At 38.7% G+C, this 25,872-nt stretch overlaps 1 protein-coding gene across 1 annotated transcript in view; it reads left to right on the top strand.

The window, feature by feature from the left end:
• Positions 1-23,147, top strand: part of slc2a9l2 (solute carrier family 2 member 9, like 2) — a 117,643-nt gene extending 94,496 nt beyond the window's left edge. Inside the window, exons 13-14 of the mRNA XM_075459975.1 lie at positions 2,132-2,259; positions 22,905-23,147. Of these exons, the coding sequence (XP_075316090.1) occupies positions 2,132-2,259; positions 22,905-23,147 (371 nt within the window). The remainder of the gene's footprint in view (positions 1-2,131; positions 2,260-22,904) is intronic.
• Positions 23,148-25,872: the final 2,725 nt, after the last annotated feature.

Below are 25,872 nucleotides of genomic sequence, written 5' to 3'. Positions count from 1 at the left end.
ATTTAGGTCAAACTAAAGCAGATAGGATGCAGTGTGTTATTTGTGTAACAGGCACCATTTTTCAAACTAGATTTCTTGTAAATTAAAAATGTACAGTCTGGTTGAATATATACTAATCACTGTTGTGTTTACCTGGAAGGGAAATCTGCATACTCTTATCCAACACCATGCAAGACATCATCTGAGGCCCTCCACAAACATATGCTGGCCAAATAACATAAACAGCCTAATTACTGTGCAGTCCCTGGGCACACCTCAGCCAAGGTCAATTAACCCCTTGTATCTTATTGACATTGTAGGGCCGGAAATCATTTTGAAACACTGTGGATCATGTGTGAAATATGACAAATACACTATGCAGCTAATGTTAATTTCAGGGGCCAGCAGAAACCTAGTTTATTGGTATTCTCCGAGAATATGACAAAGCAGTAAATTGTAGGTTGTGCACAGCTTCCTGCAGAACAACACTGTATACCCCCCCCATGTATAATTTGACTACCAGAGTATGACTGTTTGAATGAAAACTGGGTGTTCTTTAATATCTGATTCAGATTTATTTTGATGACAAAATAAAAATAATGTATGAACTGTTCTGATACTCTGTGGCCTCTCAGTCAGTATACATAACCTTTGAATAATACACTGAGCAAATAGATTTTGTCATTACCTGCTGCTGGTGCCTATTGTTGTGGATTCCAAAGTCTGATTACGTTTTTTTTTTAAACTAAGCAAATTTATGCTTTAAAGGTTTTTTTTTTCCCTGCCAAACCTTCTGCCCACAATAAGCCAGCATTTATAGAGTTACAGATGGATGGATACTGTGTGTTTACTGCCCATTATCGACTCTGATATACAGTTGTAGGGCCCAAAGGCAGAAGATTAATCTTTTATATGCAGATGATTGCCTTGTGCATGCTCACACACAAAATCTACTTTAATCAGCTCGTAACAATGCTTGTGAAACAGAATATTCCATTAAATGGCTTGATGTCAAAAGCAATTAATTCTAAAAGGGTCTATGTGAGCCATACCTCTGTGTTCAGATTAAAAATGTTAATGCTTCTGCTGCGTGTAGCAGATTAGCTTTCTGCCCAAGCACAGTTACTACATTTCCCAAAGTTTGTCAGAACACACAAGCTGTTGTGAGGAGTAAATGCACAGATTTTGAATTTGGAAATTCTACAACTTGAATTAAAGTTGTCAAGAGTAATTGATAACATTTACTGCAGATAAGGCGATTTATCTTTCGTCCACTAGTCTGATAATGAATATAGTCAAATCTTGGTATAGTGTGGACCAGTATGGGAGAAACTTATGTATGTGACTAGAGAGGTGGCCAGCTAACTTCATGAAACTGCTGACAAATATCATTTGATAGCATGCTTTGACTTGCACAGAACACCAATTGCACTCTTACAAAGACCTACACTTATACTGATATTCTTCCAGGCTGCAGTTTATTCAAAAGCAGCAGATAACACACCACCCAGATAAGAAATATTATCATTTCCGTGAATACAGTCTCTCATCCATCACTTTATCTTGTCTGTGCACAAATAATACCTCTGAAATAAAATCATGTTTTAATTCAATCTTTGAAATGCATTATCTGGTCGGTCACAGACTCGAGCTAAATACTGCAGATTGGGTCCTTCATTTTATTTTGATGCATATTAGAAAACAAGATATCTCAAGCCAAACAATCTATTTCAAATTGGATTTCCTTTTTTTTTTTATCTAATCCAAACTTTGCAGTTTTGATAAAGTGCTATAAACAAAGTTCTCTAGTCAAACTGCAAGTAATATTTCAGATTAGTTTAGAGTAACACTAGAGGATTTGGAAATTTTTAGGACCTGGAAATGTGCATAACAAAAGTCAATATCCTTCAGGATGCAAACAAATCGGTGTCCTAAAGTGGGCTCTTTGGGGCAGCTTTTAGTTCAGTTGTGCCAGGAGAATGTAAATTATATTAACTTTCAGCTAGGGCAGACAATGACAAAACTTTAATCAATTTCAAGGGGGTTGTAAGAACAGAATCCTTTTCAGACCAAACATAATCGTTTTTGATAGTTAATGTCAGAGTTTTGTTCGAACTAATCATTGATTCATCCATTTTTTTCTCTCTGTCAGGTGGCATCCCATTTGTCCTGACTGGTGAGCTGTTTGAGCAGTCCTACCGACCTGCTGCTTTCATGATCGCTGGCATCGTGAACTGGCTATCAAACTTTGCCGTTGGCCTCCTGTTCCCCTTCATTCAAGTGAGTACTGTCATATAATTTAATACAAGTACACATTGAGTTTCAGTTTTTCAGGTTTTGGAGTGCGCTCAGCTCCAGTTTGCAACCTCAGGGGAGAAGTTCTAAAACAACGGACACTATCCTAAAATAATGTGTTACAAACATGGCCAGAGTTAGGTTGTTTAGTTCACACACTGCCAATAATCTACATGTAGGTTCAGCCTTCACAGCCCATTACAGGTGCTGGTCAACGAATTAGAATAATTTGAAATAGTGCAATCATTAAATTCTTTGAATGCATTTTTTGTGCAGAAAGCAAATCAGGTGTTCACCGCACCTGTCCTACTCGTTAGACTAATCACAGAACTCGTTACCTGTAAAAAATTTGCTCAGCTGATCTTTCCAAAAGGCCCATTTAGGCCATTTAACTGTGACACTGTTGTTTTATTGAATTAGAATAATGGAGAAACCGTTTCATTGAATTAGAATAATTTTTATTATAATTAGAATCATCACTTTCTCAGTATTTTGTGGCTGCCCCCTTGGCTTGTATGACTGCCTGAAGTCTCCGCGGCATCGATTTGACCAGCTTGTCGCAAGTTTCCGCACTCACAGCTTCCCAGGCAGTGGCGATGTTCTGCTTCAGTTGGTCCAGCGTAGTAGGCTTTCTGTCGCGAATTTTCCGCTTGACGATGGCCCAAAGGTTTTCAATGACATTGAGGTCAGGCGAGTTGGCCGGCCATGCCAAAACTTCAAGCTGTTTTTTAGTGAACCAATCTTTGGTCGACTTTGCCGCATGAGCCGGTGCAAGATCCTGTTGAAATATGAAGTCTTCTTCGCCGAACTGTTCCTCAACAGTCGGAATCAGGAACGTTTCCAGAACATCTTGATATACGGCAGCATTGACAGTCTTCTTGAGGAAGCAGAGTTTCCCTACACCTCGAGCGGACATGCATCCCCAGACCATAACGCTCTGGGGAAACTTGACGGATCTTTTCACGCACTCGTGGTTGTACTGTAGGGAAACTCTGCTTCCTCAAGAAGACTGTCAATGCTGCCGTATATCAAGATGTTCTGGAAACGTTCCTGATTCCGACTGTTGAGGAACAGTTCGGCGAAGAAGACTTCATATTTCAACAGGATCTTGCACCGGCTCATGCGGCAAAGTCGACCAAAGATTGGTTCACTAAAAAACAGCTTGAAGTTTTGGCATGGCCGGCCAACTCGCCTGACCTCAATGTCATTGAAAACCTTTGGGCCATCGTCAAGCGGAAAATTCGCGACAGAAAGCCTACTACGCTGGACCAACTGAAGCAGAACATCGCCACTGCCTGGGAAGCTGTGAGTGCGGAAACTTGCGACAAGCTGGTCAAATCGATGCCGCGGAGACTTCAGGCAGTCATACAAGCCAAGGGGGCAGCCACAAAATACTGAGAAAGTGATGATTCTAATTATAATAAAAATTATTCTAATTCAATGAAACGGTTTCTCCATTATTCTAATTCAATAAAACAACAGTGTCACAGTTAAATGGCCTAAATGGGCCTTTTGGAAAGATCAGCTGAGCAAATTTTTTACAGGTAACGAGTTCTGTGATTAGTCTAACGAGTAGGACAGGTGCGGTGAACACCTGATTTGCTTTCTGCACAAAAAATGCATTCAAAGAATTTAATGATTGCACTATTTCAAATTATTCTAATTCGTTGACCAGCACCTGTAGAGTTGTCAGCTCCATTAATTCCTGAAGTGGCAGTCTGCCTCATCATCATGTTGTCAGCAGGTTATGTTGGGAACTCTCCACCTTGCTCAGCCTGCTCTCTGGTCCATCTTCCATTAGAATTTTCTGGAGTTTCATTATATAACAATATGGATTGCATAACCCAATTATATACTACTAATGGGTGCTTTTTGAGGGCAGTGATTCAAGATAATTTAGAAGCTGCCTATAAAATAGATTTTAAACTGGTCGCTGTGACCTGACATGTTAAGGTCCATCATTTTCCAATGTGTCAAAAGTAGTAAAGCTGTTTCTGAACGGATCATGTGTGGACACTGCTACAGTGTTGTCTGCTGCAGTGCTGCTGACATGCTGTTTTCACTGCAGGACATTTGTTTACAAGGTGTAACGTGTGAAATGTGATACATGACAGGAGTGATGAATGCAGCCTTCGACACAGTTGCTTGTTCTAAGCTTTGCACGCATTGTTTTGCGAGCAAAATGATGTGAAAATAAGATAGATTTTAAGATTTAACCTTTCCTATTGAGGTAATCTTTTTTTATTTTTTTTTTATAACTGTCCCATCATCCTTGTTTATGAATTATTATAGTTTTTAAAGAAATTTGTATTCTCCAAAGAGACCTCCCCTTTAAGGATTTTCTTCTCAAGAGTGAAGTAATAAGCAAGCAACAGTTAAAGATGAAAGAGCCTTTCAGTGTCTAAAAGTGGAATGTTTTCCTGGAAAGTGGAAAGTCTTTCAAGTCCACGACTATTACTCCAGGCAACTCTACATCACTCGTTTTGCATCATCTCTTTCTCTCCCTCCGTGCCTCTTGCTCTCTTTCATTGGTTTCACAACCTGTTTTTACCCTCGTTTACTTTCATTAAAGTTTAACCCTAGAATTATTCATTGCGCAAACTTCTGACAAGAACTACATTGTCTTTGTTCTTCTGGGGTAGATTGAGTTTGATGGTATTGTTATTTCACTTGGTCACATCGTAGATAGTATTTAGTCTCCTGGTTTGTTCTCAGCATTTGTTAGATCCTCACCGTTACTTTTTTTGAGCTCTTCCAAGTGTCTTGTCTAGTCTAGTAGTTCTTGTTACTCTGCGTTTTGGTTGTGTTTTCCATGTTTTGTGTGATGGATTTCCGGCTTTGCCGCACTTTTGTTTTGAAATAAATAGTTTTCGTTCCATTTTTGCCTCCTGGCTCTCACTCCGTGTCTGTACTTGGGTCCTCCTTCCTCGCCTCCACCAGAGAAACATGACAGTGATTTGTTACATACTACATCGAGTTTCCTGTGTTAACATATGTTGAATTAAAAATAATACATCTCAAAAGGCCAGATTTCCCAGAATTCCTTTAATCTTAAATTGGGATCAACTCCAGCTCAACAACATAACAGTATTTGTCTAATGGACTATTTCCTACATCAGTTACTCGGACTACATTCTGTTGTTTCTGTTCTGGGGTGAAATGACAATTCAGTAGAGATGGCAACTACAGGGTAAAATTAAATATATGTGGTGGCATGCTGGATTCAAAAAGACTTTTCAGAGAGGACTGGACAAACTATATTTGTATGAATGTTCTGAATATTTTTCCATTGTATTTGTTGGCCGTTGTCTTGCTTTACAGCTCTTACTTCACATGCTCAGATTATATAACTGCCTGTACGATAAAGCTGAAAGGAAGCCAATTTCATTACTTAGGCCTGAAGCTGCAAATAAGATGCTCTTTTCTTCCAAATTATTTGATTATGCTAATATTTTGACTTTCAGTGTTTATGAAAAAGGTGTTTGCTACAATTATCTCCACTGTGTGTGGCTCTCACAGGAATTGATCATGACCTGCACACAATCCCCTTACAGTCATATGAAAATGGCAGTACATCCTCTTTCAGCTCTAAGGTTTCATGTATCAGAACAAATTTTAAAAATAATCTGGTCCTTAAAAGGTCTTACTATATGGTAAATACAACTTGAGATAAAAAAAAAAAAAAAAAAAAACATAGCTTCCCAACCTTTTGGGAATTTATAGTTGTAATTCTGCCTCATTTTATCATTATGAATAACATGACAGCTGAAGAGGGTGTTTGTTCACCCTTACAAATGGGGCAGCTTTAGTAAGAAAAAAAAAAGAGCAGAAGAATGGCAACGGCATTCTCTGTACCTCTGCCATGCTTAGCCATTGCTTATTTCAATAAACTATGTGTCACGCCCATGGGGTTTTACCCATGTTTTTAGTTTGATGTTTAATCATGTTTTAGGTTGTTTATGTTTTGGTTTTTTAAGTTCAGGTTTTAGTCAGGTCTTGCCATTGTTTTTCCCCATCACTTCCCATGCCAGGTTATTAGTTGTCACTCACGTCACCTGTTTGTCATTGTCCCCAGCTGCACTCACTCACCAATCACTCCCAGTTTAGTATTTAGTTCCCAGGCTCCCCTTTCATTTTGTGAAATCCTTTCCCTGATTTTCACCCCTCATACCACGTTGCCATGTACCTAAAGATAAGTGTTATTCATGTTATGCCAAGTCATGTTCTTTTTGTTTTTCCTTAGCCATGTTTTATTTTCCAAGGTTTAGTTTTGATATCCGGCTCAGCCACGCTTTTTGTTTTGTCTTAAATTGATTAATGACCCCAGTTTGCCTTTTACACCTCTGTGTCCTGCCAACCCACCACGTCACACGACACTCTGTTTCCCAAGTGTGAATAATGTGATCTCATGGCATTTTATGCTCCCCGTTCTAAAACCTGGTAATGGTGCAATCAGGATACAGACAGCTCAAAGCAATCATATCATTTTAAAGTTGTAAGGCAAATATTTTCATTCATGATACTATTTTTTTTCGAAATCTTGTAAATCTACACAGCGTGGTGTGGCACAGGGTGACGTTTTGTTGTAAAACATATGATCCTAGGTGGTTGCTCACATGTCACCGTGTTCTGATTAATTATTGAGGCGCACTCCCACATACAAGGGATTGTACCAAACTTGTGCGCTTAAACAACATTAAGAAATGTCTTTTTAATGTAGTAATTCCCGATCAAGGCCCCAACGAGCTGAAATTTGATAGTCTTATCTCTGTAGATTTCGCAGTATGTACAGGGTAAAACTCGATGACTCAGAAGTAATTTAGCGATACAGACTTTGGCTGAGTTCATCTGCTGTCTGTGAAGATAAGGACAATGGTATTGCTTCTCTCTGATACCAACCTGACTGCTCAGACAATCCAAAAGAGATTAGATACTTCAGGTAATCTTCTTTGTGTCTGAAGAGTCAAGGGTCTTGAACTAACATCCCTCTGATCAGACCCTTTGATGTAGCAGTGTCCCGTGTAGAATAGGATCTGTGGCCCATGTGGACGTTTTACCCTTTACAGGCATAAGCCAAATCAATATCCTCCACAAATGAGTAGAAGTCACTAATGAAAACTACATCTTGCCAATACCATCGTGACTGTTAGAAAGCAAGAACATGGGACAGACAGTAAGTTTGGATCGCACATGCAGACATAAACCTTGTCACATCCAATAAAGCAGGTCAAATGTTATTACAATCAAGAGACAGAGACATGGAAATACACTGAATCATGTACTAGATATACTCCATGTATGTGTGTTATCTGATGTGACAGTATTTTCACTATGTGGTCCACATATATTCACAGTATATAAACAAAAATGATGCTTTCTGCTCTGGCCTGAGAGTTAGAGGTCTTATTGGTAACAAATTGTTATTTCAATCAGACCTACAAAGGAAATCATGTTTGGAAAGCACCAAAAATAAGTCATCACACTCTGACAGAACCTGAAATAATAAAAGTGTGGAAATGTAGTAACAAATATAGAAATTTGCAGCTCTAATCTGTACATGTGGCTAAATGCACTTGTAAAAATATTATCGCAAGGTGATTAGATACCCATGGAAAAGGATCCAAAAAAATATTAATTAAACATAGTTGCATATACTGTTCAAAAAGGAAATACATAAAGAAGAGAGGAGATTGCTCTTCCTTTCAAGGAATACAAGGAGAGGTTCTGAAATGAAAAGTCCAATCTACCCTGGGTCAACTACACTTTTTTGCCTATTGATTGTAGTCTGACATAATGAATGTTCCTTTATTGTACTCTGCTGTTTCGGAGGACATATTACTGCATTTCACTTTGCCTTTAACTGTTATTCAACAAGTTAGGACTTTGCAGCAGTGGGGAAGGTGTGCTCTAGGACTGAATTTGTGGACTGATCCGCTCTGCGAGTCTCTGCCCAAGGCCAATGCCATGACCAGAGATGTCAGCAACGATACGACACAACATTCTTGTGTTTTCTTAAAAAGTTGCTGAAAACAAGCATCCAACTCCATGGTTCATTCCAAGATCAGTACAAGGGATTCTGAGAATCAGTGAGGCATTGCATCAGAGGGTGCACTGATATGGCTGCCTGATAGCTGTCTTGCAGAATGTCAGGATGGTGAAGGTAGGACACGGATGCGGAACTTACAAAAGAAAACTGGGTTTATTTAAGCAAAAACAAAGAACAAAAAGCGCGGCTGAGCCGGATTCAGAAACTGTGAATAAATACTTGGAAAACAAAACAAATGACTTAACATGGCATGGATAAATAAATACTTAACTTGGCAGGTGACGAAGAACATGGGTAAAACAGGTAACATCGGTAACAAGGCATGTAAGGCAGAGATCCGACAAACAGACAGGGGAGATAAGAGACTAAATAGAGGGCTGGGAGTGATTGGAGAGTAAGTTCAGCTGGTGACAATAGCCCCTTTCACACTGAGGAATAACCCGCGTTTAATCCGCGAATTTAGCGTGTCCGCTGTTGCGTTCACACTGCCGATCCGGGCTGCCGCGTCAACTCGAATCGCCTTTCGACCCGCGTCGGACCCTAGTCTTTTTGCCGAGCCGAGTTTGGTGTGAACACAATTGACGCGGGTCGGACGTGGGCGTGGCGTGACGTGAGGAGTTTAAAAGACAGAATGGACAGCTGATTCAGAACAACAGCGACAGGTGAGGACAAGTTTTACTCTGTTTTAGCCTACATCAAGTTCGAGACATTTTTTAATATGGCCAACTGGGGAGACAAGGAGGTCCGCGAGCTCCTCAGCCTCCCAGCAGAGGACGTTATTTACCGTCACATTTCGGGGACTATAGTGCTCTTGTATTCTCCGCATATTTTCTTCGGCGGCATCCCACGTTGTAACCATCCACACCCCGTAAAATAACATCTCCATGAACTGCATATACAATTGCAAAAACGAGTCCTCAAGGTGTATTTAACCCTACCTCCGACGCATGGCTTGTGCCTACGTCATTGTACACGCCCAGCATTTTCTGTGTTTTGTGTGACGCTCTGCCACTAGGCAACGCCCCCTGAACGCGGCTTCAGGCGACACGGGTCACCAACACGCCAAGCGTTCACATTGCTCGACGCGGGTCGAAGGTGCAATTTGGACCCGCTAAGGTAGCGGGTCGCAGTGTGAAAGGGGCTAATGACTAACGGGTGCAGTGAATGAACTAATGATGTGAATGAACCAATGACCAGAGTGAGGGGGAAAAACAATGACAAGACTGAAACTCAAAACCTGGACATGAACTGAACACCAAAACGTAACCTAAAACAGAAAACTTAGGCTACGTGCCCACGACAACGGTAACGACGGATAAACGCAGAACATTTCGACAGATGTGCCTATCTTGCACACGGCGACGGCATTTTTAGGAGTGCAAAACGGAGAAAACGCAAACGCCCTCCAGAGTGGAGATCTTAAACGATCCAACCTCTCGTCGCCGTAGGAACAGTTCAAAACGCAGAAGTGCGTTTTTTGCACACGTTAAGTGGGTAGTTCTCCATGAACGACTCCCATATCTCACTATATTTATTTTGGACACTCTCCCAATCCACATTATCCACTGCCTTCCTGGCTTTGTAGTTCAGTGTCGTGTTCAGGAGCAACTGGACCTCATCATCTGTCCAAACAAAGTTTGAAGGCGTACTGTTGTTGCCGCCGCGCTTCGCCATTTTCTTCCAACTGACGCGGAGGAAGTAGCCACAAAACAGGCATTTCTCATATTTATTAATATATAACAATATAACTCATATAACAATACCAAAGGTATTATTGCTACTGCCACCTACGTCCGGGGCGTGCATACTACATCGACAAACTGCGAGTTTTATACGTTTTCTCTGTTCCCATGGGTAGACAGATATCCACCCCAAGACGCTCGTGAGAACGCAGATAAATTGTGGAGGAAAAAAACAGACATCTGCGTTTATGCTTCAGAGCGTTGTCGTGGGCACGTAGTCTTAGTCCCGTCGGCGTGACACAGAAAAGAAGAAGAACATCCGAACAACAGACCTGAAAGGGAATCATTTTCCTGTTATTACAGAAATTTCAGGCACATTTCACTTCAACCAGCAAGCGTGAGGAAGATTGGCAGCATCTTGTATTACCCTCTTGAACTCCTGGCATAGAGGGCGACCAACAATCAACAGGGTGATTTCAAATGTTCTCAATTTTCTTTGAATACAAGCATCTTGCACACTGTGAAAACTGTTTTCCCCCAACAGAGACTGTCTCTCCTCCAACCCAATTACAACTGTAGTTGGTGGATACTCTGCCAGGTGGCAGACAAACAGCAGTCACTACCAGTGTGCCAGTACATTGTTTCCTGCAACACTTTTCTGTGCACTGAACTGTGTGTGAGCTCGCAGTGGAACTTTGAATACAGCTTTTCTGCCAAACCTGGCTAATAGCCGGAGGATTTCAGAGGATTCTCTCTGCACAGAATGACCTCAGCTCCTGGGTTGTGTGCAGTGACATGTTCTTAAACCATGTGACAGCTCATCAGGGTAGCCGATAAAATCTGCTAAGGTCATTCAAAGCCCTTTGGGCTTACTCTGGTCAAAAAACCAGCTAACTTCCACTAACATCTGGCATTAGTGCGATGGGAAGGTGTTTGATTGGCCTTCAGTCTAGCATCAAATGACTGCAGTGGACACAGGTTTTAATTAGCTCCAGCTCAGCATCAGTGAAAACACAACACCCAGGGCTACACATACATTTTCAGTTTCCATGCTGCGGCCAGGGCAACAAAAATGAGAACAGCTAACTTTTTCTTTTAAAGAACACAAGTCTACCAGTCGTTACTGCTCACACAGAGGCTCTGAAACTGACAGAGTGATGACATTTCTTTTTCAACCCATGGTTAAGACAGCTGGAGGCTTATTTTCTGTCCAGCTGTATGGTGCTGATGTTTGCGGTGCAGTCAAAGAGTTTTTGAATATCGCTAGCAATGCCTGTAGTATACTGTGTAATGCCGTCCTTTATGTTGTCGTAATAACACGCCTGTTCTCTGGTAGAGGTATACTGGACCCACTTAGCCCACAGCGCACTGCACATGTAGGGAAAATGATTTAGGGTATATCCTTGTTTTAAAAGCTTGTTTAAAGACATTTCTTTTGGTGTGAGAAAAAAACTTTAATTTAAGTGCTGATTTTTGATCATGCAATACCCTTTCTGATCAAACCTTCCACTGCAAAGACACTAAAGGCTGCTTTGTGAGTAAAACCATTGGTTTGGATAGCTGCTGCTGTTGAGAAAGAGAAAAGAAAGCATGTAAAAAAAAATAAATAAAAAAAAAAAAAAAAACGGGGGCAGTATTCATAACAGATGTTGGCACATCTCTAATATAATAAATCACGAACACAGGCTGGGTTTTAATGACCAAGCTCAACACTGACCTTTTTGAGAGTTTAAACTGAATTCATTGAGCTTTCTGTGCATTACATATGTTAAGCTCTCTTTTGCCTCATATGTTTTCAGCAGTTTTTATCAGCCTTTTTTTCTTTTTTTATTAAAGATTTTAAAAATATTTTACTATGATCTGCTTTTATCAGTGGGGTCATTCTTTTACATTTATTTTAGATTTGGTTTACTTCCTTGCTTGTGACCTTTTAATTGCTCTTTAAAGCACCGAGCTGCATTTAGCTTAAAACAGTGCTATATAGAGATAGACTGACAGAAAAGGTTGCTGGTCTAATCTAAAGCTTTTTAACAGCTCACTTCATCCATTGTTCGGAGCACATCTCTTCTCATTTCCAGCCATTTCTTCTCTGCTTAAGGAAAGCGATCCTGTTGTCTCCTAACATGGTAGAAGCTCCTTTAAGAGTCTAGATGTTTCATGAATAATCTATCTTTATAGGGATTTTATTCTTTAATTTTGGGGGGAAATGCCCACAATTTCTAAGAATACAATTTTATCATTAGATTTAACTCTTTGGACTAAAAGTCTTTCTAAATACAAACCAAAGAGTTACTCGCAATAAAGAGCCTGGAGGTTTAGTCCATCTTACCTACAATGAAAATTTATAGATGTGTAGATAAGATAATGACCCTGATTACGTTTTTTTTTTTTTTGGGGGGGGGCTGAGAAATGGGAGATGAGTTTTGCTTGGGAAACAAAATGCATCAGCTTGTAGGGTGTATTCAGAGCTTACTCTTTTCTAGGTCTCCTGCGTCACTTTGTCTTTGATGTTTTGAAGCAGTCTTTAATGTCTAGCCAGGGGTCCTTAGTGAGCGTGTTCTTCATCATAACTGCACGAGTTTGATCCGGCTGGCAGTGATGTTCTTTAAATATATATTAATTATCTTTTATAGATGAGTTATACAGATCAAATATAATCGAATGCCTGAACCATTTGATAAGTTATCATTCTGTTTACTGAATGACATTTTCATGCATGCCTTGACATACTGAATGCTACCATAGACAAGCTTATCAGGTTTTAACTCTTTCGGTGCCATTGACGTCTATAGACGTCAATTTAAAAAAAAATGCTGACTGCCAAAGACGTCTATAGACGTCAATTGCGTTTTTTAACGGAGCGGGCTGGGGGACAATCTAGCGGAGTTTGTCACTAAATCTTAGGCTTGTAAACACTAAACAGAGAATATACTGGCAAAATTACCCGCAAGGTGGCAGCAGTGCCACTTTGCACAAAAAAAAAGAAGCTTGTTTTCTCCGTTTTTTGGGTCAAACAGCTGTTTTTGGTGAAACCAACCTATGTTCTACTGTCTATTACTAAAGGACTGAAAATGGTAGAAACAAACTTGTTTTTCCTGATGAAAGAAGAGAGTCTACTCTTTCTTTTGGTAATTTCGGTGTGTACATAGTCATAAGACACACTTTTCTGTGGGTCTTGAAAAATCATTCAAAATACTGTAAAACACTTTGCAGTATGGGTCTCTGCACTGAACATGGCTGGCAGCCAATGAATTAATTGACTTACTGGTAGGATGAACAGATGGGAATTTTAGACTAAAACGGTTCAATCTAATAAATGCTATTTATTCTACGGCATGTGTACTTGTTAGTTCCTCCCATGAGTTTCTTCTGCCCCCTCTTGCTGGATGTCTTGCCTTCTACCTTCTGTTCCTCTGCAGTACAATAACATCTCTCTCACAAGAAGCTTTTTTTTATTAAGAAGAGGTGACGTCATCTGTATCTCCTTAATATTTTCAAGATGGCATGAATGTAACTGTTCTTTTTTCTTTGTCCTTCCCTGGCTTTTTGTCTTTCTGGCACACCAGTTTCTCAGGCTTACAAATGAGTTGTGGGATTAGCTCTCTTCTTATATGACTTTGTGAAGTTGTCTATGCATTAGTTTCCTTTTAACTTAAATGTTGTTAAATGTACACATACGGATTCTCTAAAGCTTAAAAGGAACTGGATTCTGTCCTTAGATTTCTTTTTTCCCCTTTAGATCGGAATACTGATACTTTTTTAATGTGGGTACGTTGCAAGTTAAAAGAAAGCTTGCAAATCTCTTGAAATGTCAAATCATGTTTGTCTGATATACCATTTGTCATGCAAATCACATGGAAAAGGGAAAAGGTTGAAACAAAGAAGTAATTGGTATTTAAAAGTATTTGGACACCCAACAGTGGTTTTACCCTTTCGCTCAGAATACTTCTGTGTACTTCAAAGTTCATAACTCCATCAATTCTACCGACACCATTAAAGAACAACTGTCCCTGATGTTGACCTTCCTATCTCTTTGCTTTTCTGTACTCCCTCTGGAATCTGCTTAGAATTCTTTACAGATCTTTGAAAACCTGCTGTCTGTGTTCATTTATTTATTCCCAGCTGTGCAGCTCCTAGTTTGTGAATGGTTTCCAGCTACATCACTCTCCCACCCATGAATGCAATGTTAAATGAGCTGTATCTGGTAATTAAATGGATATTGATTGTGATTACAGTCTTCAGCCTGTCTGTAACAAGGGTAAATTTGCTGATGAAGATGTTGTCATGTAATTTCCCCAGCTGGTTACTGTCATTTACACAATTTATTTTGTATTTTGAAAAATTTATGAACTTCTGTGTTAAAGTTATTTTTTCAAAATTCACATTTGAACTTTATATTCTACGAGGTTAAATATTCCAAATATATTGTTGATATAAAGTTAAATGTTTGAGATATGATTTTTTTTGGTTGCTCTCATCACTCCATCAATCAGAAAATACTGTACAAGCAGAAAAAACATCTTGCCCTTTAATTTCAATTCAGTTTATTTATTTAGCGCCAAATCACAACAAATCTCATGGCACTTCACTTTAATTCAGGCTGTGAAGGTCATGAACAAAACAACTGAAAAATCCATCAGAGACGGGTACAGATAGAAATAAAGAGGAATGTTTGTATATGCATAAGTGCTACGAGGAGATTTCTGGTGCAGGAAAAAAATGTATTGATAAAACAATGAGTCAATTGCTCACATTAAAATAAATTGAATGTTGTTTCATAATGCATCTTTAACTAATGTTTAATAAGACTTCCATGCATGTATCTTATAGATTAAGTGTAAATTGAATGTGTTCCATTTTCACTCTCTTAGTAGACATTTTATGAACACCTAATAGCATCAAATCTAAAACTTTACGAGTGACAATAAAAATTTCAGTGCCGGCAGAGCAATCCCATGTAGTTCATGAATATGATAGACAAGTTCCTCTCATTTTACCCTCTAAGTTTGTCCACATACTCAAAAGACTTTGTCTAACTGGTCAATTCCAAAATTGTGCTGCGTCAGACCAATATTCACACTATCCTGTCAACATTTTGGAATTAAAGACATGTTCCCACTGCTGAGAAATGACTTATTTCTAGGTCAACAAAACATTTCTTAGCAATCAGGAACTCAAAACACATTATAAGAAGACTTGAAGAAACTTGCCTTTCATAGAAATTTGACAAAACAGCTTCTTACGGAGCCTCTGGTTGATCTGAATATATAAACACACACACACACACACACAGCTGAAAATCTTAGACAAACAGAGGCGTTTCCCTCCCATGAAACGTCTTCATTCGTCTTGAATGCTGCCTTGAGGTATATTAATCTGGGCTTAAAACACCTTCAGGGCTCAACTCTATACTCATTTTTTTCATCCAATTTCAAATGATATCATGAACAAAAAAGACTTAATTGTTCCTTCAGGGGATGATGATTTACTGAAACTATGGAAACATAGTACATAAAAGATGCTATGATACCTTTAGGCTAAATTGGACATCAATTTAATCATAAAGTATATATGATCAGAAAGATATTTTTTAAATGGTCATTGTATCATTGCACAATATTTCTGATGCAAGTGAAGTTCTTCTGTCTGCTTTGTAATTGCCCTTTGTAATGAGGATGTAGGTCTGTTATGCTTTTTATAGAGAAAGAACTTTCCCTTTGGTCATAATGTCGCACTTGTCTCTTATTAGATCTTAATGGAATTTGACACTTCAACCTTCTTGAGCTGAAAGAAAATATGTCCACTGAAAATCACACTCTTTAAACTACAACCTTTGCTTAACTCTTTCAAGTAGTGCATGTTTCTTTTTGTTGAACAATTCATAAACAATAATTCACAGTTAATAGAAATACCTGGTGCAGGCTCTAAGTTTAGCTTCAGGCCTTTAAACTTTTTATAGGAGAGAGATTTGTTTTTTTTCCAGTGCAGTAATTTCAGTCTATGACTAGACTGTCAGTCACATACAGTAGGACAACAGTAAATATCCCAGAGGACAGATATTTTTGCATTATCAATTTCGTGATTGAGTGAATACATAAACTATTCAAATCATTTGTCTCATATCAAAGCTTTTCTTATTGCATATCTTGTTATAATTCCAATTTAAATTTGGAAAACTGCATTGTTGAAGAGCTATTTTTCCTGAAGTACCCCCAAGAAAACACGACGACTTGAAGTAAATGCAGAACATCAAATTTAATACATCAAATCTCTGAGCGCCTGGTGGGTTAATTCTGCTGAATTAATAGTAATCTGAACATGTCCACTTTGAGTGTTTGTGTTTACAAGTGCTGCGGCTACAAATACAGAATGTATAGTGTATGTGTATTTGTAGCCACTGTTAGATATGGAGGTGTTGCCGTCACCTGCTCAATCATAATCCAATCGCACAGAAATAGGCACAGACTGTGTTGCTACAAAAAGAACATGCGTGCCCACAGTTATTATTCTTGTATCTTGGGAGCACATTCACATCTCATCTCCTGTCATTAAATGACTTGCATATATATATGTATGCAAGTCATTTAATATAGTACTACTTTAAGTTTCATTCTACACTTCAAAGCCACTGTCAAGTGAAATGAAAAGTGCAGGTTTCATGATAATGAGGCGAACTTTTGCCTGTTCAAAGTAAATAAATGGATTTATTTATTTTGCATACATACAATTTCAGACTATTTTACGAGCAGAACATACCTGTAGACCTGTAGATCCTCAGTAAAAGCAAAATGTATACACAGACACACACCAACACAAAATGAAGGTTCCCTAATGGAGGGACATATTCATAGAGAGGAACAGAGAGTCGGATAAAAGTCAGCACTGAAGTTGAAGATCGCAGTGAAACTTTGCTCGAGGCTTGTTGGACATGGCAGTGACGTTGCTCTGACCTTTTGTCAAATGCTCTCTGCCCGTTTCCTCTACACCCCCTCCAGATAAACCTAATTTTGTCTTTTCAGTCAGCTGCATCACGAGTGTCATGTGTTGGAGCCGAAGAGTGAACTGACCCTAAAATAACTGTAAACCACCAAATGAATCAAACATTCCGACAGTTGTTTCTTTGAAAATTAAGTTCAGGATCTTTTTTCTGTCTGTGCTTGAGTCTTATACATTAAAAGGAAAAAACAAAGACGAAGACACTGAAAAAATTTAGGGCAGTAATTTGACGTATCATGCATTGTTTTCAAGCCCTGTCAAATTTACACAAATACGTCCCAAACACAGGGGAGAAGTGATCCACAATTGGCCAATTGCACTACAGAATAAACAGACTAACTGCTCTGTGAGGCTAAAAGAACTCTTATGAAGAGGGTTCTTTAAATGCTGCCATAATTGCGATCGGCTGGTCAGAAAATAATCTGCACATCCTGTTATGACAATGGCTCCTGTTTTTAGCTAGCTTTCACATTGTGGAAATAAACAAATGCAGTTGAAAGAAGGATTAAAGCAGGACTTTACAGTACAAACACAATGTTAGCCGAGGCTTTTAGAAACACTAAAGGATGAACTAAAGTTATAGGGTTGTTTTCATCCCTTCAGTAATGTGTTACACACTAAAGTGCTGCTTTGGGATTAGGATCACGCCAGTCCTGCAGGGCCTGGTGAAAATCTCACTTCAGTGGGAGGTAATGGTCAGAAATCTCACAGAAGCGGGTCAGAGAAGAGCATGAAAGCTGCAGGAGCAGGCGGTAAAAGTCAGAAATCCAGGGGTGGACTGGGTGAGACAGGGATTGAGAAAATAGTCTCGTGCAGGGTTCTGCCGTGGTGCTTTGAGTAGATTGCTAGCAACAACATGGCTGGCTCAGCAGAAAATTCACCCAGCAAAATCAAAGCGACAGAAAGCCGACCTTTCAGATTAACACTGTGGCTAAAGCCTAAAATAAAAGCCACAGAGCCAATAACAGATTTTACGTCACTAATGTAGGTGGAATAAGCATCATGCTTTGTACTATGAAACATTTTCAACAACAATCTCTAAATTTGCAGTCTTTGCTTGCCCTTTTGCACCTAATCAGTTCTGCTCCGTTCTGTAAATGTAGTCAGAAGCTTGGACACACCTGTCTAATGATTTTGAACGTGTAACTGGGCCTGAAGATTTGTCTTGAACTGTATAGGCTACGGTATATTGCATTGAAATGCACACACACACACAAGGCTGGTTGCATCATGAACCAGTTTGAAGACAAAAAAAAAAAAAGATCTAATAATACCAATAGCTTATTCACTTTAATATATAAAAGATTGCCTGGAACAGATCTCACTAACTGAAGGAATAAGTAGGGATTATTAGACAGATAAGAGGCATACGGCAAAGAGAGAGCAACGCTCTCTCAGGAGACCTGTAAAAATGAGTCTGATGAGTTAAGGAGAAGAACCCAGGAGATAATACTGAGTGAGACGAGGAAGGTGAAGACAACTGTGAGAGACAGGAAACAACAGTTATTTTTAGACAGTCCGTGCCACTGTTATTGCAGGAGTCGTTTTTCTGGCTGGTGTTGCTGGCCCACCTTCTCCCAGGGACACTCCAGCCATCCAGATCACAGCAGTGACTTACTCGTTCCTGACTTGCACCTGAAACCAGCTCTGACCCCTGTTCAGACAACACACCCTTGCACCCTTCCCCTTACTGCCACAACAGACCTCTGCAGTGGTGTGACAACTCGCTTGTGATGGGGCCGGAGTAGAAATGAGGAATTAGATTAAGCACCTTTCATTATTTTGACATGATATCAATTAACAGCAGCTTGCTTAAAGTCAGACAGCATTAATGGATCATCTGAAAGATGACATGACATGATCATTTCCACTCATTTAATTCTTAATCTGGGGGACCTCTAAATGAGCTCTGGACCCATCATAACTGCAAATACTGAACAATTATTGCAGAATGAGGGAGAGCTTCCTCCTGGGGGAAGCTTTCTCTTGAGAAAGAGGACTTGAAGTGTCTTATAATTGGTCTCATTCCCAAAGGCTTGCAGAAGGTGCTGGGGAAAGTATATTTTTAACTTGTGAACACAATATGTTACACTTGTGAGGAAAGAAAATAGAAACTTTGACAAACACACTCCTTTTTTCGAGTATGAAAGCATCTTAAATCCAGATGTACATTTCCCAGCCAGATTCAGATCCAAAATAAGAATGTGAGCAGCACGACAAAGTAGATAAAGGGCACCCCTGGCACCGTCTCTGAGCCTCTGGCATTAAAAAAGTGGATTGAAATAAGGCTGATTTGGGGGTTTATTGACTCACACTTTATAAATTTATATAAGACCTTTTTGTAAAAAAAAAATTAAACAGCAATGTGCTCAAAGTTTTTATGCTGCAGTTGTGTGAGGATTTAACAGAGCAGCCGTTTTCACAGCAAACACAACAGACATACACTATTAGCAAAAACAAGCTCTGGTCAGTTTTGTGGGAAGGGGAGTAATGGAAATAAATCACACATGCAGCTGTTCATTTCACTACATTTATTTCCACTGTCTACTTCCACCCTTCCGATTTTACATAGGGGTTTGTTTATGTCATTATCAGGACAGTTTTTTTCCCCTTTATTTTTTTTTTTATCTTTTGGGGTGTTGATAGTATTTAGCATGGGAAATGTATTTTGAAGTCAAATCAACTGACAAGATTGCATGGCACCAATTGATAAACATTTTCACTCAATTCACTTGTAGTGTTCTTTTGAAAGAGCAAATAATCCTTTGATATAAATTGATTCAAGGCAATCAAAGCGAAGCAAACTACCCTAATCCTATTATGTCTTAATCAAATTCAATAAAATTTGGTTTACATTTTTATTAATTGTGGGACATAATTTCTTGCTTTACTACCCTCTTACTTGTTTCCTCATGAGAAAATTCAGCAAATAATATCCACAACAGTGCAGCAAGTGTCATTTTGTGTAAATGTTGTTGAGGCAGATTTTGGTGTCATAACACTGAGCAGCCCATTGTGGTTCATCACACTGAAAGTCTCATTTAATGTTTCCTCAGAGATCTTTTGGTCTGCTCTTTTATTACTTTCATCTTGCGTCTTTGTTTCACTCTCTGGGCACAAATGTGCATTCGGGAGAAATAGACTGGAAATGATTGTAAATCGAGGATTGTTGTGCACAGACTGAATTAGAATAAGAATAGTAGCAAAAGAAACATACTGTTTTTTTTATTTTTCTCTCCTCTATTTTTTTCTTCGACCACATGCCACAATGGATTCCTGGATCTGAACAAATCTAAATGCAACTTTAAAAGACCTGCAAATTAAAGTTTTGGGTGCATCATAGTCCAGCCAGTTAAATTAAATAATAAACATAATAAACATCAGCAGAGATACTTTAAAAATAGTGGAACAGACATTGACGCTGCTGTCAGTTAAGACTGATGAAAAGCGCATTCCCTTTTTAAATGTTTTTTTTTTTTTTAATGAAAATTAAAAGCTTTGTAATGATCACAAGTTCCATAACTGCTAATACTGAACAACATCTATCGTAAAACTGAACTACTACAAAATCGGCTACAGTAAAATGAATGTATTGGCATTCTAAACTACTCATCAAAGTGGAGGGATTTTTTAAAGAGCTTTATATACTTGCTATGATATGAGCTTTACAGTTATTTTAAAACACTGAATTAAATGCGTTAAATTTTCAGAAGATTGATTTAGACTATAAAGAGGGGCAATAACAACGTGATTCCCTTGTTTTTGGGATCTGTAAAGACTAATGAGCCATCACTATCACATACGTTAGTATGCTTTGTATTTTGTCTTGTGTTGAGTTTGCATTGTGGTGCTAAATGTTCATTAGTCTTCCCCATTCTTGTAGGCACACTGTGACTACACTAAACCATGATAATCCATAACAATCGCTGAATAGCCCAGTGTGGAAATTAGCGCTTCAATCTTATGTACATCCCTGTCTTTCATGCCATGCAGACAGTGTGCATCCCAGTGAGAATACAATCTATAGACGTCAGACCCATATCAGCACAAAGCTCACGCCCACCAATGATGACTCATGGTTGCCCTAGAACTACTGACTGTGACATTATATTTTCAAGCTTGGGCACTCACTGGACCAGGGCTGTTTCTCACGTCATCAGTAGTTGTGCGTCTTTAGTGAGGGTTTAGGTTCAGTACTGTTCTGCCTCTCCTGTTCCAAAACTAAGTCTTCATTCTGAGCCATCGTTGTTTTTTTTATTCCATCGGGTCCTATCTTGTCATATTCTATTTTTTCTCCTGTCCTAAAGCAGTTCGTCCTTCTGTGGCCAAACAACTTGTCCTCCCTCTCAGGGCATCAAACACTGATATACCACCAGATTTGACAAAAGATTTTTTTAATCAACATGTTATTTTTTTGTCAATGCTGTGACACATCAGTTGTCACAATATCTGTTAGAAGCACATACAGAATAGACACGAATGAGCAAAGAAAGCCCAGTTACGAAGTAGGAAGGATAGTGATGGATTATTATTATAATTATTTAGCTTTTGTTTAGGAGATCTGGACTCCACTTCAGAGAGACTTGTTTTTTCACTGACTTTTGCCTTTGAGACCACCATTTCTTTCTCATTGTCTTTTTCCGTTTCCATTATTTCCGTTTTACTGTTTCTGTTCTTTTTTCAAAAGGATTAGTCCAATTCATACACTGTCAGTTAAAAAAAAAGCTAGCTAAGGATAGATCTAAGGGTCTGATGGGTCTATGTGATGCCTAAATGTTTGCGTTTGCCCTAAACTGAACCCAGCTGGGTCAATGCAACAGATCAAAAGCGAATCCGGGTGTCAAATATGGAATGGCCTTATTTTATTATTACTAAAAATTCAATTAATGACAGAAGGAGTAGATGCAAAAGTGTCCTGTTTGTACTATGAGTCATCTCCTCTGACATCGAAGAAAAAGTCAGTGTTTTCTAAGGAACTTGGTAACTTTGCAGATGAGCATTACATCACAGAGGCAGCAGGGAAACTGGGTCAGGTTCTTTGCACAGTGCTGTGTGTTTTCTTTTCTACTTTGTGTGTGTTTATGTGTGTGTGTTATGAAATACACGCAGCGCAGTAAAACCATGAAAGATGCTGACATCAGTGGTGATGTAACCACTCAAATTAAAGTGGAAAGTAGTTCCATCATCGAGGTTATCCTTGTTCAGACATTACATTTGTACTGCCGGGTACTTTGCACAGTAAATAAAGTTGGTCCACTTATGAGCAAAGGCTAAAGCTTGGTGACGGTCAAGTTTCTGTCTCAAGCAAAATGCCTCTCACAGACTCTCTCTCACACACACACAAAGCCCCTCTCAATGTCTAAATCTCTTTCCGGGTACTCAGTGAGCGTGTATCTGTCACTAATCTCCTTTATTGACATAACACACTGTACAAGGTTAGTTTTCATACTTATACCGAAACACACATCTGTGTACATAAAAATGCACATGTGAAAATTTAATTAAAAAGAAATGGTCAAGAAATGATAAAAATCCAAATGGGTGATTTAGGATTACAAATGAAGAAAGAGATACACGTTTTCCTCTCTCAAATACAGCATTTATTCTACCTGAGCTGAATTTGAAATGAAATTATTCTGAACACAATAATATTGGCGCACCCCAGCTTGACACGCACAGATGACAAAACAGATGCCACACATGATGCCCTATGGAGTTGGCAAAATCTATGAAGGCTGAAAAAAATAGTAGGATTTGGTTTTGTTGATAGAGAGAAGGGTAAAAACTCCATTTATTTCAGAATAATGAAGTCTTAACTGATTTTGAAGAGAAAAACAAAAACAACTGTTGAGATAATGGAAAATTATGTAACATCTGTTCTTGTCTGTGTGTTTCTGTTGATGTAGGAGAAGCTGCAGACCTTTGCCTTCCTGGTGTTTGTGGTTGTCTGCACATTGGGATCTATTTACCTCTGTGTTGTCCTCCCTGAAACGAAAAATAAAACATTCATGGACATCAGCCAGAGCTTTGCCAAGATCAACAAAGTCCCTGTTTCTTCCCCATGTCATGAAATGGAGCTGGTTCTGGCCATTACGCCTGACATGAAGGGAAAACCCCAAGAAGTCACAAAGATGGAGAGCTCCTTTTAAGTGAACAAACTACATCAGTAATGGAGGAACAGGGTCAAAGTATAAAATGAAAATATTTGTTGTTTTGTATATGTATTTAATTACGATGATCAATTAATATGAAATTCATGCTGACTGTATCTTTTGTATGACTGGAATATTTAGAAATATTACAGTATTTTAGTTTATAGTAATTATTTGTTACTATATCTTATTAAAATAAAAGACATCAACTAGATTTCACTTTTTGTTTATAAGTAAACTCCAATTTCTTAAGGTCATCGAACGCGGATGCCGGGGCCACATGTAAGATATTGATTAGAATATTGATTGCCAACTTAGTGAGTCTGAAGACATGGAGAAACATAGGACACAGTGAGACATGGAAGCCTTATAAGATTGATAGATGAGTAATATAATATGCATGCACATACATAACAAAGACAGAGAAGAGTAATAAAATTGTCAAAAAGTATTGAAAAGGCACAACAAGTAAAATAATCCAACTCCAGTCTGTAAGATGCAGTGACACAAACTGAAAACCTCCCACCAACCAAGAATCCCATACTTCATATCCTCCAATGGATCGTTGTACTCTGGTACTTCAGAAATACTTAAAAGGGTGTGGAATCTGATCATTACTCATCAATCTGGATGCTACAGTGGCACACAATGTCTTTTCATCTCAGTTAGCTAGTTTAGTGGATTTCATATTTTGTTATCAGTCCAAATGAGGATTATAACACTGACGTCTGTTAATGTTCCAATACAGACATCAACAGTGAGAAGGAGAACTCTGTGAACGTTGTAAAACTGACAGTTTCTTGGAGCCTCTCTAACTCTGAGAGAAGCTGGTGATACTTCCCACCAGATGGTGGGAGCCAACAGAGGAAGTGATCTGAACAGAAGCAGACAAGCGTGGCATTGGAAAGCGGTCACGGTTTGCTCCATAAGAGGCTGTGTTCAACATTTGAAAGTCCACTTACAGCAGGGCTGACACTACCTTCTCATAGAGTCACAAAAGTGTATGTGTGTGTGTGTGTGTCGTAAAGCTACAATAAAGGAGTGTCCAAGTTTTATAGGGCATTATAGAAGAGACCTGTGGAAATTTTAATGCATCATCACTCAATTTAATTCTTGTCATATCTTGTGAGTTGGTACCACAAATTACATTTACCCAACTGGCAAGCAGGCGTGGAAGTAAGGAGAATAACAATTGATGTTGTCTTGCATAAAGTACTCTCTGAAGCATTAGTTGGTGGGTTAATGACGGGAAGGTTTGCTGAACATTGCTGGTGGGAGATAAATAAGTATGCTTATTAATGAGAAATGCTGTGCTTTATAAATGACTGTGCTTATCCAGCCACTTACATATACAGAACGTGTGTTCAACTAACCTCAAATTATGCAAAATAAGATGTGGGTGCAACTGGAGGTGCTGTTTCCATCTTATGTTTTCTGTTGGATTGGTTTAGTTACTGAAATTCTACACCTTGCCAAAAATATTAAGTTTCGGTATAAAGATTGCCGGCAAAGTCATAATTCATTTTTCAGTTTACTATTCCTCTAAACCATTTGAAAATAATCACCATTGCCAAGTTATTGTGAGGTGAAAAAAAAATGTTTGCATTACACACTTTGCAGTTTGAACAGTTCTTTGTGTGACATAAAATATAAAAATTCCCCATTAAAGACTTAAATACCCTCACAGTTTATTTCAAAAGGCAGTGAGCTATCTTTTTAAAGTTATCTGCCTCTTGATCTGATGAAACAATCTCTCATTCTATCAGCTAAACTAGATCTCTTCTGACCTCATTTCAGCAGCACCTTTGCCCAGTGAGAATATTACGAATGACAGTTACAGGCCATCATAATCATTCTTATAGCCCATAATGATGTGATTCCGTCAGAAGAGATTTATTCAATCTAAACATTTACCTTCTTGAAAAATTTGTGAAAGTCAACATTTTAAAGTGAATTTTCCTATTTACGTTTCTAGCCACACCATCTGAAATAATAGAATAGGAGATGATTAGAAAAAGACTATTTCATCTCACAAGGAAAATAAACCCAGTGAATACAAAGCTAATCTGGAAGGCTCAGGCTGCTGAAACCTCATATTAGTTTCAGCTGAACTTTCCACTGTCTCTTTTATTGGAATCACATTAAAAATGAATCCCTTCATAGCCAGTATTGGTTGGTAGTTTGACAAAAGGAGCTATTTCAGCCAGCATTAAATCTTTCAACATGCATACAGGCATTTTAGACAAAAAGAGAAGATGATTTTTTTTTTAAATTGATTAGCTGTCCAAATGTACTGGTCTTTTCTTTCAGAGATGATCTGTGGGGAAATGTAGTGTCCCTCTTCCACTTGTCACCCACATGCATTAGTGTCTTTTTCTTGCACTGCCTGGACTCGATAAAAGGTCTGTACTGGTGCAGCTTTGACTTGGTTTCACAAAATGCTGTGTTGTGTGTTTCTCCTTCACCCATTCACATGTCACCACCACAGGGGCATCTTTGAATTAAGTGCTTCACCCAAGAACATTTCCATATGTGGAGGGGCAAGGAACTGAGATGCTAACCTTGAACTTAGTGGAAAGCCATCAGCTGAGCACCAACATTTCCAACCAGATGACTTTTCTGATAGTAATTTTAAACGTGTGATTCATAGAAAAGTTTTCAGCTCTTTTTTTTCTTCTTTTTTTTGTTTTTTAAGCTGGTCTTGTGGAAAACATCTCTGATT

Source organism: Odontesthes bonariensis, chromosome 3 (assembly GCF_027942865.1).
Source record: "Odontesthes bonariensis isolate fOdoBon6 chromosome 3, fOdoBon6.hap1, whole genome shotgun sequence".
NCBI classification, from domain to species: domain Eukaryota; kingdom Metazoa; phylum Chordata; class Actinopteri; order Atheriniformes; family Atherinopsidae; genus Odontesthes; species Odontesthes bonariensis.
Note: the sequence above shows the minus strand (reverse complement) of the source record. Positions and strands in the feature narration are given on the sequence as shown.